The sequence below is a fragment of the Triticum dicoccoides genome, chromosome 2B, assembly GCF_002162155.2.
Source record: "Triticum dicoccoides isolate Atlit2015 ecotype Zavitan chromosome 2B, WEW_v2.0, whole genome shotgun sequence".
Taxonomy (NCBI): domain Eukaryota; kingdom Viridiplantae; phylum Streptophyta; class Magnoliopsida; order Poales; family Poaceae; genus Triticum; species Triticum dicoccoides.
This window is the reverse complement of record NC_041383.1, coordinates 207,610,314-207,630,338: the sequence shown is the minus strand read 5'-3', so window position 1 is coordinate 207,630,338 and position 20,025 is coordinate 207,610,314. Positions and strand designations below refer to the sequence as shown.

Genomic DNA, 20,025 nt, shown 5'->3' with positions numbered 1-20,025 from the left:
CCTCTGTGAATTTCCAGGACATTCCGAGAACTTTTCTTTTCTGCACATAAAACAACATCATGGTAGTTCTGCTGAAAACAGCGTCAGTCCGGGTTAGTTTCATTCAAATCATGCAAGTTAGAGTCCAAAACAAAGGCAAAAGTGTTTGGAAAAGTAGATACATTGGAGACGTATCACAGATGCTTGTATTAGGGGTTAATCATTGGGATGCTTGTCCAAGAAAGGGCAGTACACAAGCACCGGTCCACCCACATATCAAATTATCAAAGTAACGAACGCGAATCATATGAACGTGATGAAAACTAGGTTGACGATAATTCCCATGTGTCCTCGCGAGCGCTTTTCTCATTATAAGAATTTGTCCAAGCTTTTCCTTTGCTACAAGAAGGATTAATCCACCTTGCTGCACCTTATTTACTTTTATTGCTTGTTACCCGTTACAAATTATCTTATCACAAAACTATCTGTTACCTACAATTTCAGTGCTTGTAGAGAATACCTTACTGAAAACCGCTTGTCATTTCCTTCTGCTCCTCATTGGGTTCGACACTCTTACTTATCAAAAGGACTATGATAGATCCCCTACACTTGTGGGTCATCACCATTCTGGCCGCTCCCTCGTGATACGCCTCCGTGTCCGCGCGCGCGTCTTCTCCCGCGCAACCCTGCACGCACGCCCGTGCTCATCCCCGACAACCGATGGGCCGGCCGTGGGTGCCCTCGCCGTGGCACGTCGCCGCCCCGCGCCGGCTTCGCATCTTCCCGTGACGTCGCGCCGGCTACCGGGTCCGCCTCGCACTGGCTCTACCTCCGGGACGCGGGCTCGCCGCCCCGGCTGGCCGCTGCTGCTACGCCTGCGCGGCCCGGCCTTGGCTCCTCGCTCCATGCGCGCCGGCTCGCCGCACCCCGCCAGCTCCCCAGGCCTGCCGGGTCGCTGTGCCCGGCTCCGCCGCCGTCCCGGCCGCTGGTTCCCCTTCGCCAGCCTCGCCGCCCGCGCCGACTTTGGGTTGCCGCCCGTGCCCGGCCGTCTCCGGCCTCCCCCGCCTCTGGTTGTGCCCATGCCGGCTCCCGCTACTGCCTGCTGCTCCTGAAGAAAGAAGGGACCGTCTGCGTGCAAAAAAAACAGAGATAAAAGAAGTCGGACCCGATTGTGCAAAAAAAAGAGATATGTCCGGCTGCTCCATTCGCGACCTACCCGCGTCACTGTCTGGCCGCCCAGTCCGCCTGTCGACTTCGACGCCTGGCCGGCTGGGGGCCCGACCCGTTCGCTCGTCTGCCTCGACGCCGGATGCGCCAAGCCGGACCAGCCGTTAGTCCGCCTCGACGCCCGTTCGGTCGGACCCGACCGGCTGGGACCCCCATTCAAGCACCCGGAGGCTCGAAGGCTACACCCAGTGGGTGTGTCAGCGCGCTAGCACCAAGCCGCGCCGGCTGTCGTCGACAACCTCCACCTCGTCTGCGTCAAATCAATGTGAGCTCCTCACCCGCGTACATTTTACACCACGCAAACCGGATAACCCCGAGCAACACTCGGGACCACCTCCGCCTTTACTACAGTTGCACTACTGTTCGCCTCGACACCAGCTAGTCTCGGCCCGAAGGCTGGCCGCTCGGCCCGATACGTTCGTTCCCGCAGACGGCTAGTAGCGCATGGTACCAAAGGCCCACCTCTCAGCCACAGACCGCCACGCGGCTGTCCGGCTAAGCGAGAGCAAAAGCTTGAGGTCACCCCACACGAAAAACGTCCGGGAGAAGACGACTTGGGCAAACCCGGTCGTTCCTTTATGAGTATCTAGTCGGTCGAATTTGCTCCTGTAGTCCGAGTACTATACGCTCCACTCCGCGGCCACTCTTCGTAACAGCTACAGATCGGCTCCGGACTGTCTAGCTAACAAGAGGCAAAGCCAAAGAGCGGAGGGGATATGAAAAAGACTGAAGGGGGCTCAGACGAAACCGAGTCGGCACCCTCCGCATAAAACTTACAATGCTGAAAGCAAACATTTGATATATCTGCACGGACTAACTTTGTCTTTTGCATGATCATCGCTGTGGGGAACCCCCTCCTCGCTCGGAGATTCGGAGGCTACACGCGGGTTGCAGGCTCGACGCCGGCCGCAACAGGTGTTTCCATCGCCGCTGTCCACATCATCAACAAAAAGACCCTCCGGCTGACTCTTCGAGTCGCCCGGAGGCTACACCCAGTGGGTGCGCTCGCGCGCCCCCACTCAGCCGGCGGACTCCGCGTCCGCGTCCGGTAGGGCCCCGCGCCCTCTAGTCGGCGGACTCAGCGTCCGTGCCCGGCACCCTCGACGTCACCGTCGGCTTCATCATCAACAGGAAGACCCTCCGGCCGACTCTTCGAGTCGCCCGGAGGCTCGGAGGCTACACCCAGTGGGTGCGCTCGCACGCCCCCACTCAGTCAGCGGACTCCACGTCCACGTCTGGCAGGGCTCCACGCCCTCCCGCCGGCGGACTCCGCGTCTGCGCCCGGCACCCTCGATGTCACCGTCGGCTTCATCAGCAACAACGAAGACCCTCCGCCCAACTTTTCCAAGTTGCCCGGAGGCTACACCTAGTGGGTGCGCTCGCGCGCCCCCACTCAGCCGGCGGACTCCGCGTCCGCTTCCGGCAGGGCCCCGCGCCCTCCAGTCGGCGGACTCCGCGTCCGCGCCCGGCATCCTCGACGTCACCGTCGGCTTCTTCAACAACGGCAAGACCCTCCGCGCGACTTTGCCAAGTTGCCCGGAGGCTCGGAGGCTACACCCAGTGGGTGCGCTCGCGCACCCCACCGGAAGCAAGACGCGCCGGGTGCGGTCCGCGGCCGGCCGTCATCAACATCTACTGCTTCATCGATGCCTGCTAGAACCCTCTGCTCAACTTTTCCAAGTTGCCCGGAGGCTCGGAGGTTACTGACGGGGGGATGACCCCCGGGTAGGCCCAAGACGGCGAACGGTGCTTCAAAAACATCGGGGCCAACAACGCCCCTCAATTTGGCTCGCACTTGGCCGGATTGCTCAACTCGGCCGAACTCCTTAACCCGGCCGCCCGTCCGGGTCCCTGTCCGGCTGCTCCAGCCGGCCTGCTACGCAAAGTCAACCGCGACATCACACCCGACGCGACACTGACAAGACGACCATACCGCGACCACTGTTGCTAATAAAGCATACACTATTCACTCGTCATACGCGACATCATGTACAATGCTACTTGTCCCTGGGCACTATTGTATAAAGTAACCCAGGGGAGACACTTTCTTGGAGAAGAGGTCACTTCCTTGATCAAGAAGGCACATACTTGACCAAGGAAGCAAGCCACACTATATATATCCATCCATCCATCCACACACGTATGCACTCATGCCACACTCATTCGGCCACAAGCTAGCCACTAGTGCATTTGGCACTCATACCACACGCATGCATAACTAAGGCCAGATGCCCATAGTTGCGTTCCGTAATACAGCTCCAAGAGCAACTCTGTACTGCCAGACATGTACACTGCATATATATTCAGACATGTAGGAGTAGGGGTATTATCTCTCCGGAGAGCTCCGAACCTGGGTAAACCACCGTGTGCTGTTTGCCCAATCCCGTCCCCGGATCTCCAAAGCAGTCTTGCTCTCACCTCAAGCCACCTCGTGGCATCTGTCGTCTCACAAACCCGCAGCGAGATAACCCCGACATCCACTGTTCAAAATAGCAGCCTTGTTTACCTGTGGGAGGATTGGAGTTGGAGATCATACAAGTTGCACGATTTGTATTATGAAGTGAATGCCATATTCCTCGCGTTTTATACTGTAATTTGTGCACGGATTTGTATTGTGAAGTCACGAAGTGCTCCCTCTATAAAGAAATATAATATACTTTAGATTATATTTCTTTACAGACGGAGTATATTTTTGCCAGCATCCCCGCGTTCTTTGGCTCTTTCCTGTGCTTCCTCTGCAGTACACAGTTTCCATTGCTCTAGACTTTTTTTCCAAAAAAAAGATTGTTTTTTTTTCAGTGGAAGATCATGCGCTCTACATTTTTTTAGGAGACGGTCTAGATTTGCTTCCTGATATCGTAAAGTTCGTCAGAGGCGAGGGGGCCCAGCACAGCCCAGCCCAGTGCGGCGTATATCAAACACGGGCTTGGTGGCCCAATATATCCTTCGTCTAGCCGTTCCCCGCTCCCTCCCTCCCCGTTCCGTTCCCCCCAGCGGCGGAAACGCCCGTCGTTCCTTGTCAGAGAACCCCACGCCTCCGCAACCCCTAGTGCTAGTGCGGGCGTGGGTCCATGGAGATCGCGGCGGAGCCCGTGCGGCTCACGGAGGAGCAGCGCCGCCGCATCGAGGCCAGCCGCCTCGCCGCCCTCGAGAGGCTCAAGCGCTCCGCCGCCGCCGCCGGCACCACCGCCGAGTCGTTCAGGCTCGCCAAGTGCCCAAGAATCGCCCATCCTCTGCCCCCGCGTCCGCCGCCGCAGCCGCTTCCGCCGCCTGCGCCCCCGACGGGGTTCCGGGCGGTGCTGGAGGTGTGCAGCCCCGACGAGTTCCAGGTGACGGTGGGCCGAACGGAGGGCAAGGCTTTCCCCGGGGAGGCCGACTGCCTCCGCGCCGTCGAGGACTGCGTCGCTTCGGTACGATCCTCGCGTTCTTGAACTCTTGTCTAGTGCACGCATCTTTTGCCGATCCGGGCTCCGATTAGGGATCTGGTTCTTTCTTGGTGATGCGCGAGTAATCCCGTGCTTTCTTGACTATACCAAGAGTTTCTTCAAAGTATCTTGTTTCGTATTTCTTGGCAAAGCATTGGTGCTTGCGAGTGTTTTCTTGATCATTCTTTGTTCTTTGATTCGACATGCCTGAACCGCTCCAAGAATGCGGTGGTTATTTGCCCATTCCGCGTGTATGACAAATGGCCGTTCTTTAATTTGGATTCTTGGCCAGTTGCTCGTTTTAGAGCATTTTCTTGCTAAATGGATACTGTATTTCATATGGATTTTTGTCAGAAGGTTTGGTTCACTCATAGCCTGGTGATCTAATCCCCTGTGCCATCGCCAAATCAACCCATTCATACCTTCACATGGATAATCGCCTCAACGATCTTGCTCCAAACATACTCTAGCCAATCTTCTGTCTGTCAATGGCTCTATGCAATAGAATGCTAGACACAAACATTGGAGGTCGAACCCTCACAATGCCCTGCCTTTTGGCTTAACTGCCGAGCGATGAAGAATTTGCTTGGCCTTCCAGATATCAGCTTTATGGGCAATTGCTGGTACCTACGAATGCCGCAACTAATATTTGAGTATATAAAGTGCCAGCAACTAATATTTCGTCCATATTTCAGTGTCACCTTTTTAATCAGTAAATGATTGTGCCACTAAGTTATCTTCACAGTATTCGCTGTTCTATAAAACATACCTTTTGCACAAGAATATATAGTCAAACTATTGATAACATCTTTGCAAATTTTTTTTGAACCGGGCAAGAACATCTTTGCAAAATGTTTAGATTAGATACTTGAAAATCCTATGTGTGAATCTGTTTCAGAAAGTACTTCTGCAATATTCATTTTTAAATTTTATAGATATATTGCAATAGAAGTTAACGATCCAAGATGTATTTTGAAGACCGCGAAGATGTCTGAAATGGCAGCTTTTATAGGACTGAAGGGAGTAAATGGTGATTATATCACATTTTAGAGTAATCCTTTTGGGGATCGAATAATTTGTGGATGCTTTTAAGCATAAAATGTAAACTTCTGCTGTAATAATTATTTTCATCTGGTTCTTACTTCTTAGTCCCTTTTCTGGATGATAAGCCTTTTGGTCTAAACTGATATCTTCCCTCTTATTGTTGGTAGGCTGTACCATTCTCCACAACACAAAGTCAAAGCGGGCATATTTCTTCTGTCTTTAAGCTTGTGCACTATGAGCTGGTGTTGCAATTCTTGAGGAAGTTGACTGGCGTTGTTGTGCAAGATATACCTTATAGAACAAGGCGTGCTGTTCAAAATGCTGGCACAAACTGCGGTTCTGATAAAGAAGTTGACGAGCTTCTCATGAAGCTGCCACGTCGATTACGAGATGCACTTCTACCCTTCCAACTTGAAGGTGTGAAATTTGGGCTTCGGAGGCAAGGGCGCTGCCTTATTGCAGATGAGATGGGGCTTGGCAAGACTCTCCAGGTAAGCACATTGTATTTTGTGTATAACTATCGTGCGGATAGTTTATATGCATAAAATTGTTTGTTCCACGGTGTTACAACTTGCAAAATACAGTAAATTGGCATATGGATATTGAGCACACTGATATTGAGCTTGCATCAATACATTTTGGGCAGTAACGGATTGGAATTTTATGTCTGTTTTACTGAACAGTTAATTATATAGCACTTGCCTTTTAGACCTTATGAAGAAATCATCATATCTGCTTTTGAGCGTAATTTCCCCCCCATGTTGAAGCAGTATTATTTTCTTGAACAGAATGGGGAAGTAGTATGTTCTCATTTATTTATATGCAGGCAATTGCAATAGCTTGTTGCTTCAAGGACGAGGGCCCTCTATTAATAGTGTGTCCAGCTGTTCTGCGTTATACTTGGGCGGAGGAATTGGAACGCTGGGATCCTTCATTTCTTCCAAAAGATATTCATCTTGGTACTGATTCAGAGTTTCATTATTCAAGAGTTAATTTTACTGATGTCAAACCTGGTATTATAATTATTGCATATCTTTAGTGTATCTAATTTGATCCTGAATGCTTGTGAAGTTACAACGATCTCCATATTTATTTCATCAAATTTGAATTGCCTACCACATGTGCCATGTGGTAACAATCTCCATATATGAATTGCATATTTTGTATTTTATTCATACATATTCTAAGTATCGAATTCTTTTGGCCCAGATATCATTCATTTGTTGCATCAGCGTCAGTTTGAAAATATTGCAGTAAAAACAGTTGCAGGACAAAATTGCATTCTGTATGAACAATCATAGATGGACCAGATCACTCTATACCTAGTTTCAATGGATCATTAGTCCAATATTGCTTTTCATAAGTTGACTTATCCTTGGATCTTAGTATCTTACTGAACATAGAACCATAGATTAGCTTGTGTTGTGATGATGTTCTAAGTTCTAACAAAGGTTCATTTGTTCTAATTAAATGTGGCACTGAATGCAGAAAACAAATTATCAAATCAAAACCACATTGCCTTACCTAGTTGTGGCGAACTATGGCAAGCCACTCCTTTCCGGGTCACACCTTAAGCAAGTTCAGGAAAGAGTCTATGCCAGGTTGGTTCATGTCAGGACAATGTGCCAAAGAACTAAACACCTACCGTAGAGTTTCAAACTTGCCTAACTAAAGTTTGGTTAACTATGGCAGTGAACCAAACATGCCTTAACTCATTGCTAGGTCTGTGGCTACTGTTAAGCTTCATGCACTAGCCAACACAACCAAAAGTCTCAACTGATGGAAATGGCTAGGCAATCCACATGTACACTTCAACACCCCCTCTCACGTGTGATGCGGAAGGTCAAGACGTGGATAGACTCAGAGGTATGGCTCAAGAGGCTCATACGTGGACACAAAGGGGGAAACAACAATTTTTGGATAAATTACGTAAGCCAGGACTTGAACTCAAGACCTTGGACCCTGATACCATGATAAGCTTCATGCACTAGCCAACGCAACTAAAAGTCCGAACTGATGGAAAGGGCTAGGCAATCCACATATACACTTTAACAGCCACTACTTGCTTGCCACACCTTAGTTTGGCAATTGTGGTGCCGGTGTTTGGCTATTTGCGAAACTTCTGGCTCATGGCTCACCACACATTTTCAGTCCTATGTCCTGCATGTCGTTGACACATGTTTTTGGGCCAAACTTTACAACACTTTTGGGTAAGAATTTGCTTGCCACAAAAGTGACATGCCATACTTTTGGCGACATGTGGCTAGCAACTGAAGTTTTTTGGACTGAAACGCTAGCAACCAAATAGGCTCATGTTCAAGTTTACCATGTTGGTCTGCTACCTAGCCAAGTTATGGGTGGTACTTGTATGTTCCCATAAAAATGAAAATCCTAAAGTAGTAGTATTTGTCAACTGGCTGGGTGGTTTCAAATCAGGCTCTCAGTTGACTTCACAATGGTCGCCTTTCATTTTTTGGTCAAGTAATATTTTTGTGTAACCAGTAGGATGCATATGCGTTTCTACAGGACATGTAGTCATTGATAAAAAGGTTGTTCTATTTAGCAAACACGCACGTGGTTTCCAACCACGTCGCGACAAAACTGTTGTCTTTCTCCATCTTCCTGTCCCTCTGCAACCACTATGCACTCCTCTGGTTCCCTTCCTCGCAGCATTTCTCCTCTGCACTCCTGCCCTGCAAAAGATAATGCGTCATCTTCATCGCTGTCCACCCGCCCCTTGGCTCTCCCTCCAGTAGGGTTGGAGGCAATGAGCTGAGCCAGCCTTGGCTTTCCTCATTCAAGATTGTTCGAAAATATGCTTGATACCGCTCGACCTGGTTGGAGAAATGGAGAGACGGGCTAAAAGAGAGGCTTGGGTTGGACCGCTTCTCGTAAGCACTCGCAAGCCAAGGCAGAAGACCAATAGCCAACATTGCTTCTACATAGTTCAGAAACTACATACACCTTGAGTCCTTGACATCAACTGGAGTATTCACTGCAAATATTGTGAAATCACTGAAAGTACATACACTACGCACAGTTTGTTTCGTTGTACAAAGTAATGAGGTCTCAGAATGTGCAATGTAAGCAATATGGTCAACGGTGAAGTAAACGAACTAGTTAAATGATTATATGAAGTAGGTCCATCCATCAACATGCAAGTGGGTCCATGCACAGATGATAAGCTTCACGACCTAGGTCCATAGACGGGTTAATAAGCTGCACTAAGTTGGTCGATATATCAACTATCAACTGGTGGAGCGAAACAAACCAACATGACAAGCATAGGTTGGGGAGCCAAACAAGCCAACACGAGGAGCATAAGTAGGGGAGGACTCTAGAGGATCGGCGGTGGCGTGCTAGGGCATTAGAAGGAAGCATGATGGTTGTGCGGACAGAGCGGAAGTTCCGGGGTATCATGGAGTATGTGGGCTTCACCCGTCGGCATTATTTTTTTTGAGGGCACTGCCATTGTGAGTACGGAGGGCAGTGTGTTGGCAGTACCACCAACCTCATCTTTTTGATATAACTAGATGATGCTCCGCGCTTTGCCGCGAGAACCGTGTTAAAACAAATGCATGAATAAGTGTTTAGAAACAGCTAAACTAATGGAAAAATAAATGTAAAATGTTCTCGGTTTACATTTTTAAAACAATAAAACTTACCAAGTATGTGGCAAAATGATTTTAAAAAGCGAAGAACATTTAAACTGAACCTAATGTGACGCCATCTTTAACAAAAATGTGAAGCATGAACTATATATGTTTGCTCCAAGCATCCAACACATAGACCGTTCATGACCATACAGAACTTAATGTACAGTAAAAAAATTAACTTGTGACTAACATGCATGATTTGATTCCCCCAAGAAAAAAAGGCATGCATGGCTTGATGAGGTGGCATGCTTTGCATGGATATATGGATATATTTGCAAAATTGTAACTTATGAGTACATGCATGATGATTTGAGGATGTCACACAATTTAGTAGATCAAATGGCTACCAATGATTGAGGTGATATGGAGGCACGCATGTGGAGAGTAATCTACTAGTGGGGGCTAGCTATTTAGATATGTAGAAGATATGTAAAGATTTATGTTGGTGAAAATCATTAATCCTATTCCTTGTCCCTCGTATACCTGTATCTTCAATTTTGGACACTGCTCTATTGCCTTGGCTTTCAGCTTTTCAGTGTTTATTTTGTATAAAGAATACCAAATTTGACTGTTATAATTATATCTGTATTTTTCTCGTTCTTTTTTTTTTCAGTGTTCGGTCGACGAGACAGTCTGGAATATTTAGATTTTTGTCCGAAGGTCGTTGTTATTTCATACACGATGTTAAGCATCCTTCGGAAAAGTATGATTAATAGGAGATGGGCACTGATGATCATTGATGAATCCCACAATATACGCTGCACAAAGATGAAAGAAGAAAATACTCAGGTGATACTATCAGGCAACAATTGAATATATCAATCCCAATCCAGGAGGGAGAGTGTATTTGACACAGCATATTTTATTATTCTGTAGTAATCATAACATTCCATTGTGCTTTGATGGTTACTCTCTTTGATGAAAAAAGTGTTTTTAAACCTGCTTCGTGTTTTCATCATTCCATTGTGCTTTCTTAATTTAAAATACTGTAAGAATGCAGAACCACTGAAACTCTGTTGAGCAATCTTTTTCTTATCACTTCAGCCACCTTGTTTCAATTTAAGGCGCCTTCTCTGATAATTTTATTTATAATTTGTAGTCTTACTAGTCTGATGCATCAACATTCCGCTTGCTTTACCAATGATCACTTCTACTCTCTTGTGACCGTGACAGACAAAAGCTGTACTGGAAATAGCTCTCAATATCAACCGCATTGTGTTGCTTTCTGGGACACCCTCTTTGTCAAGGTTGTACTAACTTTTAAAATATATCCATTGATTCTTCTCAGGGATCCTTGTGTTGTTGCGCTATTTTTGTTGTGGACATTTAAAACTATAAACAGGCAAATGGATTTATGGTATATGAAATATTTTATGTATGCCATTAGACGATTTCAAATGTTGGGATTAGAATCAATCTCAAAGCACTTCCATTTTAGTTAAGAATTAGAAAATAATTGAAGTTTTTTAACTGCCATTTTTTCCCACTGTTTTGACTTCAGAAAATATTACTAAAAGGTCTTTGCCAGTTTTCTCCTTCTGTTTTGAACATCAAATTAAGACCAGTGATCCATGAGAAACATGTCAGTTGCATACGTCTCTTCAGTATATGGTTACCTGTTCATTTTTTTTAATAGGGACCTAAAGGTGTATACTGATTTGCTGAATTATTTGTACTGCATATTGGTTCCACGTCCCTTACCAATTATTGTTACATCTGTATCTTCTATTTTCTTTGCGTAAGCTGAGCTCAATGTCTGTATTGTGGGTGTTAAAAGTGCCCATCCGTGTCTTTGCATTCTGTATTGTGGGAGTACTTTTTACCCTGCGCACGGTATATCTGACTGATTGGTACTGATGTGTGATTTTGTTGTGATACAATTGCATTCCAGAAAATTAGTTAAATCATTTACTACTCTGGACTTGACTTACCATATATGTTTGTTTGTCAGATTTAACTAATGGTTTCTTTTTTTTCCAAGGTGACAATAGACCTTTTGACATCTATCACCAGATAAATATGTTATGGTAAGAAAAGCAGAATGTCATCTTATTGTGTTGGGCATATCGATCTTTTCTGACCACTCCCTCTCTTGGTTTCAGTCCCCGTTTGCTTGGAGATGATAAATTTGAATTTGCAAAGACATATTGTTCACTGCATGTTGCTCAAAGTTCCCAGGGTAAAATTTACCAGGTATCTATATCTTGTGATTGTCCCTATTGTCAAGGAGATTGGTAGATCGCTTCAAAACCTTGCAGACTTGCACTTGCAGTTAATTTGAGCAAATAGTGTCTGACTATCTGTTAGTCTATACAGAAATGTTTAAATATTTAAGTTCTTCACATCGTTTCACGTCCAGGACTTTTCAAAAGGTGCTCGTTTGACAGAGTTAAATGTTCTGCTCAGTCAGACTCTGATGGTCAGCTCTTTCTCTCTCAGCTATTAAAGCCTCTTTGTATAGCTTTCTGTGATTATTGTATCCATGGTACTGTATCTTGTTACTGCTATCCAAACTGCTCATGAACTTATATGGTCACTGCATATTTGGCCTAAGTTCTGCTTGATGATATTTGTTAATTGATTTTGATCAGCTTGGCAGTATATACAGTTTTTGTATGTATGAACTTTGTTCATTTGATTATGTATAGAGTCTGCATGGCAGTATGTTATGGAATGCTGTACTCTATGCATGATGAAATTATTTATGTTGTACTCCATCCGTAAAGAAATATAAGAGTGTTTAGATCACTAAAGTAGTGAATTAAACGCTCTTATATTTCTTTACAGAGGGAGTAGAAACTATCCTTTACATGGTTGATGATGTTTTTACCAATGAACGTGTGTTTACTACAGAAGCATGTTTAAGAATGAGACTAGCTTCAGTGCGTAATGCTCCATACATTCTCTTATAGATATTGTTTAGAATGCATGCGATGGAACTTCAACAACTGTGTCCACAAAGTATATTGATGTGTCACATGAAAATTATATTGCTAGATTTCTCACTTGAAGTGCTTCTATATGATCCCATTTCTTAAATATTGTACCATATGATTAGAAAATTAATGGTACAATGTGGGTATTGGAGGGAGATCATGTTGATGTCTGAAATGACAAGCAGAGGAGAATGAGGGTAGTAAGTTGCTAGCTATTTGCTAATACTAGAGCCCGGCGGGTCGTTTTGCTTCCTGTCACAAGCCATGTAACTGCAATGATGTGTTAGGCTGATATTTGATGGTTTATCAATTTCAGATCTAATGGCTGGAGTTTGCTTCTGTGCTACAGATTAGGCGCTTGAAGGAGCATTTGTTAAATGAACTGCCGCCCAAGCGCCGGCAGATCATTAGGTTGAAGTTGAAGGCATTGAATAGCAGGACAGCCACCTCTATTATCCAAGGGGATTACAATAGCACATATAGTAGCTCTGATGCTCCTATAATTGCCTCTTCTGAGATAAGCAATGACTGTGAAGAAGCAAAAGAGGGAAAAGGTAACATTCATGCTGCTAATAGTAGCAGATGTCAATCGCATATGTTAATCTTACCACATGATTACCTTCTATCAATTTGCCATGAACTGGTGTGATGTCGAATAGATAGTTATATTGGCCTAAAGCAAGATGACTGGCTGTAGATACTAAAACTAACCGGTCATTTTGTTGAAGCATGTTTGTTGCATTAGTCATTGCTTTGCATATGCAATACCAAATGTGCCTGGCCTCCAGCTGTGCAGATTATGATGCTGTCATTGACTATCTGAAATGTATTTACAAAATCTAGATCAATGGGGGAACCCTTTGCTAATGTTATACTGACGGTAACAAAAAAGTATCAACACTGTCAATACAAACATTCCCAACATTTTCTTGATTTGAACTATAAGCTTTGACGTTAGCATTGTTTGTACTCCATGTATATCAAAAAGTTGATGGAATCATGGAATTACAACTGTCTATTTTATACTACCAATGAATTTCCACTGGAAGATTCCAATTCTACCTTATTCTAATGTATTGAATATAAATTGTCACCTTCAAAATTCCAAACATTTATCTATATGAACATAACCTAGCATTTTTGGATCTGATCTATTCTGTTCCTCAACTCGTAAATAATTCTTACTATGACATGGTGAAATGTATCAAAACTGTTACTGAGAGATGATCAGATGAAGCAAATGTTTTTCGTCATTTTAGTATTTAAGATGATGGTTCTAAGCTATGTGTTACTTTCCTTTTTTTTCCATTTCCTCAGATGATAGTTGCAAGAAATCTCCAAGGCATTTCTCCCCCCAGGAAATTGGCATTGCAAAAATACCTGGGTTTAGTCAGTGGTTCTCAAATCATTTGATGCATGATAATCTGGACGCCCAGTCTAGTTGCCAGAAAACGCTAATTTTCGCCCACCACTTGAAGGTTCTAGATGGAGTGCAGGTAAGATTTACGTTTACAAACTATGATGGGTTTTTTATATGTAATTTGAATACTTAAGTGGTGCTTCAACCAATTTTGTTCTTTATGTATTAAATAAGGAATAAGAATCTCAATAAGATTCAATACTCAAAAGTCGGCACTGTACAAGTAATTGAAAGAAATTGAGTGACATTTGTTCCTGAAAATTGTGGCTTACTGGACCCACATAGTCACATCAAAAGTTAGAGAGACGATAATATCTTGTCCAGCATATTTTGGTAAGGGTCTGAGGACCAGTGGTAGAGCACTTCCTAACGTTTCTTTCGGTGGCCGCTGCTAAACTCAAGTGTCTAATTATATGACTAATAGAAGAAAAAATATTTCTACTTTTTACTCAAGTGTTCTCTATCCAGGTGTTCCTCTCTGAGAAGGAGATCAAGTTTGTTCGCATCGATGGCAGCGCACTTCCTAGAGAAAGGAAAGAAGCCGTTGATTCTTTCCGTTTGAATCCAGAGGTTTTCATTTCCCCTTGTTTTAATTCATCACTCACCTACTGTTAGAGTATGAGTAATTTTGTGAAAATAGTACAATTTCCATAAATTTGTTTGTGCAAGTTTAAATGTTTTGACAAAAGAATGTCAGCTATAGGTATGTGCCGGCTCTCTATCCATGAAAAATTTCAAGAACAAACTGAATCATTTTTCTAGATACCAAATTTAAAACTATGACATGCAACAGTCTGAATTAAACAGTTAATCTGCCATTTTTGTATCTCGCAAGCAGGACTGAGTCTGTTCTTAAAAAATTGTATATAGAGCATGCCCATACCTACGCCTGAGAAGTTTTACTTCTATATGTGATTTCTACAGAATTTGGAAAACAAATCACGGCAGGGAAAAAATCCCTTGTACCTAGTCCATATGATGCTACGCTTCTTATCTTGCATACTGCTTATCCATCATTGAGTTATTTTACTTTTTGCTAAATAGGTCAAGGTTGCAATAATAGGAATTACTGCTGGTGGTGTTGGTTTAGACTTTTCATCTGCTCAGAATGTTGTTTTCCTGGAGCTCCCAAGATCGTCTTCAGACTTACTTCAGGTACTTGTTTTTTCCAACCTTGCACATACATTTTCATTTCAACCCATAGGAAGTGCAAAATTAAACCAGGAGGAATTTTTTGATATCTTGGTAGTTTTGAAGTATACAATGTTAAACCAATCCAGCTGTTCTTGTGAACCTACCCGTGTAGTGAAGTGTTCCGACAGAGTCCTTGAATTTATGCCCATATGTGTCCACTTCACAGTTTATGTGCAGTCTTGAACACATGTATGGCTCACCCTCTTTTACTGTTGTTTCAAATTTATGTCCACAAGTGTAATGAAGTGTCACCGCAAAGTCTCTGAATTTATGCCCATGTGTGTTCACTTCACACTTTATGTGCAGTCTTGAACACATGTACAGTTCACTCTCTTCTACTGTTGTTTTAAATGTTGTTGTAACTACTAACTGCTACATTTAATTGGTGATAACATCATAATAGGCCGAGGATAGAGCTCATAGGCGTGGTCAAACAAATGCGGTCAATATATATATATTCTGCGCAAAGGTTAGCTCCTTTCCTGTTTCCCTGTAGTGTATTTAGTAATTTTGGTAATTAGAGCATTAAATTATTTTGTTCCTGCAGAACACATCAGATGAACCACAGTGGCTTCGCTTGAACCAGAGTCTGTTCCGTGTCTCGTCTATGGTGAATGGGAAGAAAGATGCTATAAGAGAAATTGAGGTAAGTCCATAAGTGATTGGGTTTGCAACTGGCTGCGTCCTAGGTGCTAATTAATTTCAGAAAGGCGAGTGAAACATTTGCAACTGCATGAAGCACACTTGTGGAACATTTGCAACTGCCCGTGGTCATTTCAGTTCCTATTTTGTGGAGATAATGCTGAAACTTTATTTACAAACTGAGAAAATATTTTACATGTACGGAGAAGTCTGGTAAAGTGTTAGAACTCAGATGAGACCTGGTTGATTGTATCACTGCTGACATCAGTTGGTTTAATAGGATCTTAGCAAGAATCTAGGGCAATGCACGCAATTCAGTTATTCTATTAGGCTTTATTCATTCATCGTTCCTTCCCTCTTTGTAAGGTTGATCAAGTTTATTCATTCATCGTTCCTTCCTTCTTTGTAAGGTTGATCAAGTTTACCACCTTGGGGAAATCAGTAACACTAAGGAGAGACCAGAAATTGAGTTTCTTCCGAATTGTAATGCAGGTAAAACATTAGGAAAATCAGTATCAGATGATTAACTAAATTATTTGAATGAAAAGACTTTTTTTAATGGAATCAACAATTAGCCCTAGCTGATTAACTGATAGAGAGACTGAGTTATTTAAGCCTTATACAATGCTCTTCTGGTGAATCAAAAGGTCTTTTGGAAAGTGGCACTATGTCTGTTGACCATCTTCCTGGCATCAGCGATATGGAGCTTGAGTCAGATTTCACTATTAGGACTATTCCTCTACAGATTGAGGTTCAAACAAGATGCCCCTTTTAATGTTTTGCCATTATTCACTGTGCTCTCTTTTCATTCATTCAGCATTCCCATGCTTGATTTCCAGCTGATTCTGCTTGTGCACCTTACCCTCTTAGGATGAAGGCCTTCATTCAGGAATGCAATGTAGTCCAGGTCCAGCAGTACATGAAGATACAGTCTGCAATAGTTTTTCTATTTCACCAGCTATCTCTGGCTCTTCAAGTACACGAAGTAAATCAATGAAGGTAATTAAAAAATTCTTGATTGTATTATATTATATTGTATTTTGTGCAATGTGCCATCTTTTAGTGGATAATACAATGTATCTTATGCTGCTCAAATACAACAGGCTCGTAGGAGCTTTTGTGAAAATCGTGATACTTTAGGTCTTCCAGGAACTATTTCAGATGGCCGTATTCGAGTGGAGTATCTGCGTTTTGAGGTTAAAAATTCTTCCACTTATGCTATCTTTTGTCGTCTTTGTGTTTACATGTTGTATTACCGCTTGTCCCAACCTGCAACATTATTTTCGTATCAGTTTGCTTGCTTTTGCCATCTAATTCTTCAAATTCCTCTGATTTGTCATCATCTTTCACAGGTTAGCCATCATACAGGTCGAATCCACTTGTACATTTGTGTTCCAGGACATGATTCAAGACCCAGACCACTTTTTCAGAATTTTCTTCCTGAAGAAGTAGAATCACCTTTATGCTCTAGTAGTGACAAGAAAGCAAGTAGGCAGCTCTTGAGTAATCCAGCATTTTGCAATATGTTCAAGGCATTTGTAAAAGAATGGTTAGAACTAAGACCAATTGATCAGAGGAAACTCCTGGGAAAGCCGTTACAGCTTCCATTGAGCCTTGAGTTGTGCTATTTGACAAATAGCATCAGCCACAGTACACAAGTATGCACGTCTTGACTTTGACACTCTTTTTTTTGCAAACTCGATTTGTTCCAGTTACGAAGATTGCAAATACTGTACAAAACAATGCCTGGTGTGCACGAGGTTACGACTATACATCTATGTCATGCAAACTTCTTATGTCCTAGAAAAGTATCCCAATATCTGCTTAAGTTTGTATAAGAATAAGTCTGGATTTTCCATTTGCATTCCAGTCTTACCTGAATTAATACTTATGCTACATACATGAGACATGATCTTGTGCCAAACTAAGAACAGATGACATTTATCATAGAATAAATACTTGGCTTGTTCCTTGATTTGATGGTGTCCTTATGTCTGTTGTGATCGACTTTCTTAGGGATTGATTAAAGGGGGGAGTAAGAGGCGTATAGCTCCATTGAGTGTTGTCAGTGATGATTTGCCTGAAAATGCTGAATGGAGAAAGGTGGTTTTACGCCGTGGCACGACTAAAGAGAGAGAATACACTCAAGGCTGGACTACTGATGATGAGCCTCTCTGCAAATTATGTCAAAAACTTTGCAAGTAATATGACTCGCTGATGTACTTGTTCTGGAGCCAATCGTGTTCTGTCATAACAATGCTCTTTGTTTTTGTTCAGTGGGAATCTTGCGAAATCACCCGAATATTTTGAAGATCTATTCTGTAAGCTTGATTGCTTCCGGTTGTACAGATTGAGAACCAACCAGAGTGCCCTGCGGCAGGTATGACTTACTTTTACCTTCTGCCATTAACATAGCCCTGATGTGCAAATAAGGCTAATTTGCCATTTGTACAAACAAAAATTGTGAATTGTATGTAATGGAGTTTCTGCTTGTTAAATACCTTTACTTTACAGGCACTGTTTCAAATAGAACATGGTATATGTTCCCAGTGCAAGCTTGACTGCTGCAAGCTCGTCAAACATATTAAACCCCTCAGCAACCCAAAGAGAGAAGCACACATCAGGAGTGTTGCTCCAAATATTGCATGTAGGAAGAAACTGTAAGTGCTACAACACTCTGATATTATGCATTTCCAACCTTTTGGCAGCTTTTATATGCTTCACTTTTGCATACCCAGCACAGTTTAGCAGAGCACTCTGGTCTGAACAGCTGTAATACACTAACAGAACTCACCAAATATTGACAAAAATGGGAATTTCCATCATTATTAATTTGTCGGTTTCATGTGGATTGTCTTATTAATGCTGTACTGGACCACAGGCTAGCAAAGCTTGTCGAAGAGCCAACACAGGGAAATGCTTGGCATGCAGATCATATAGTACCTGTGTATAAAGGAGGAGGTACAGTACATGTACAGTTTCTATGTTGTTGGCTCATCACTGCATCTCCTAATTCATCTGGTTTCTGGTAGGGGAATGCACGCTCGAGAATATGAGGACGCTTTGCGTGGCTTGTCATGCTGAGGTTACCAAAGCTCAGCAAAAGGAGCGAAAAGAAGCAAGAAAAGAAGAAAGAAGGAAGGCTGAAGAGCTTCTGAGAAATGCCGTGAATCAGCTGAAGGATGATGTTAGTAGTTCCTCTGCAGTTCAAGTATCTTCTGGCCTTTCAATTTTTGCAAGATTTAAGCTCTCTGGATAACCACCTGACTTTTCTGCGTTGCATGTTAAAAAGAAGTGATTTTCTCCTATATTTACTTCTGCAATTTCCAACATTCCATTTCGTAGAGGCATGACTGACACCAATCGATTCTTCCGCAAATGACACATTCAGAAGTCAGTTGATTAAGTTGTAAATAAGTTTGATTTTTGTAGAGTTCTTCCATAACTTTGTGACATGCACAGCTCAAGTTCACCTATAATACTCTTGATGTTGACATTCAATTTTATTTTGGTTGTAGGCATGTGAAGCGACAGAAGACGACGATTCTTGGTTGGTTACAGTCCCTGGCAGTGCCTACTCAGCAGTACCTCAGGCTCCTCGTACGCCCAGAAAATAAGCTGTTATGGCACTAGTACACCTGGGACAGTTATTTTGTGGTTTTATTGGACAGATGTTTTGTGCATATGTGTTGAATGCGATACTCATGTAGAAGTATGTATTTTCTTTTAGTAGCAAAATCTGATACCATCTTCAGTCAACCTATTGTTGTCAACTGAGGAAGGTTGGTGGAATCATGCAACCCAATTGCAACCAACTTGTTGTCAACTACTGTTGCAAAACTCTTACATATACTTGGAGGCAATATTGTGGTATGCTGCTGCTGCTGTAAGATTTGTTTCAATTCATTTCAAGAATCTGGACACCGCCATCCAGTTACAGGATGTGCTGAGGCTAAATGTGGATGGCAAAGGTCATAGAGACACGTTAATGACATTTGTAACATGTACTTTCGGTGCTAGTATTTGCTAACTGAGCCCGTTTGGCTTTGGCCACCAGAATAGTAGTTTTAAAAGGCAGCACCCGAAACACATCCTACTAGAAGCTAAGATTACAGGTGGAGCCAAGTGAAATATTTTCAGTACATCGCAATTTTAAGAGACGATGCACCCTGAAAATGCATGTAGCCCTTGGACCGTCAGTGGTCTCAACCCCGTGCAGCATAGGTGAACAAATGTTGCAACAGCAACCACTCCTTAGCGAGCACAGGGAAGAACCAAGTGCCAGCTGCTTTCAGTGTCCCTAGGCAGTCCTACACACCAGCACCCCCGTGGCTTTCCTCATGCTTAGCTTTAGCCACGCCCACGTCCCTGTCTTTGGGGCGCGGAGAACCTGCAAATAAAAAAGATTCTTAGTCAATCATGCATTGCTCGCTGTGCACACCATTTCTCCATGACAGCACAGCAACACATGCAAGGGTCATGTAGATAGATAACAAATCACT

At 43.4% G+C, this 20,025-nt stretch overlaps 1 protein-coding gene across 1 annotated transcript; it reads left to right on the top strand.

The window, feature by feature from the left end:
* Window positions 1-4,178: 4,178 nt before the first annotated feature.
* Window positions 4,179-19,480, top strand: LOC119363112 (DNA annealing helicase and endonuclease ZRANB3-like). Its single transcript, XM_037628421.1, has 25 exons — window positions 4,179-4,616; window positions 5,843-6,166; window positions 6,502-6,634; window positions 9,945-10,120; window positions 10,505-10,578; window positions 11,323-11,358; window positions 11,434-11,524; window positions 11,691-11,750; window positions 12,617-12,821; window positions 13,585-13,763; window positions 14,156-14,257; window positions 14,732-14,842; window positions 15,285-15,350; window positions 15,429-15,527; window positions 15,934-16,015; window positions 16,171-16,274; window positions 16,394-16,522; window positions 16,627-16,719; window positions 16,876-17,181; window positions 17,540-17,724; window positions 17,801-17,903; window positions 18,038-18,183; window positions 18,405-18,484; window positions 18,556-18,710; window positions 19,042-19,480. The coding sequence occupies exons 1-25, from the start codon at window positions 4,278-4,280 to the stop codon at window positions 19,138-19,140; spliced, it is 3,477 nt and encodes a 1,158-aa protein (XP_037484318.1). The 5' UTR covers window positions 4,179-4,277; the 3' UTR covers window positions 19,141-19,480.
* Window positions 19,481-20,025: the final 545 nt, after the last annotated feature.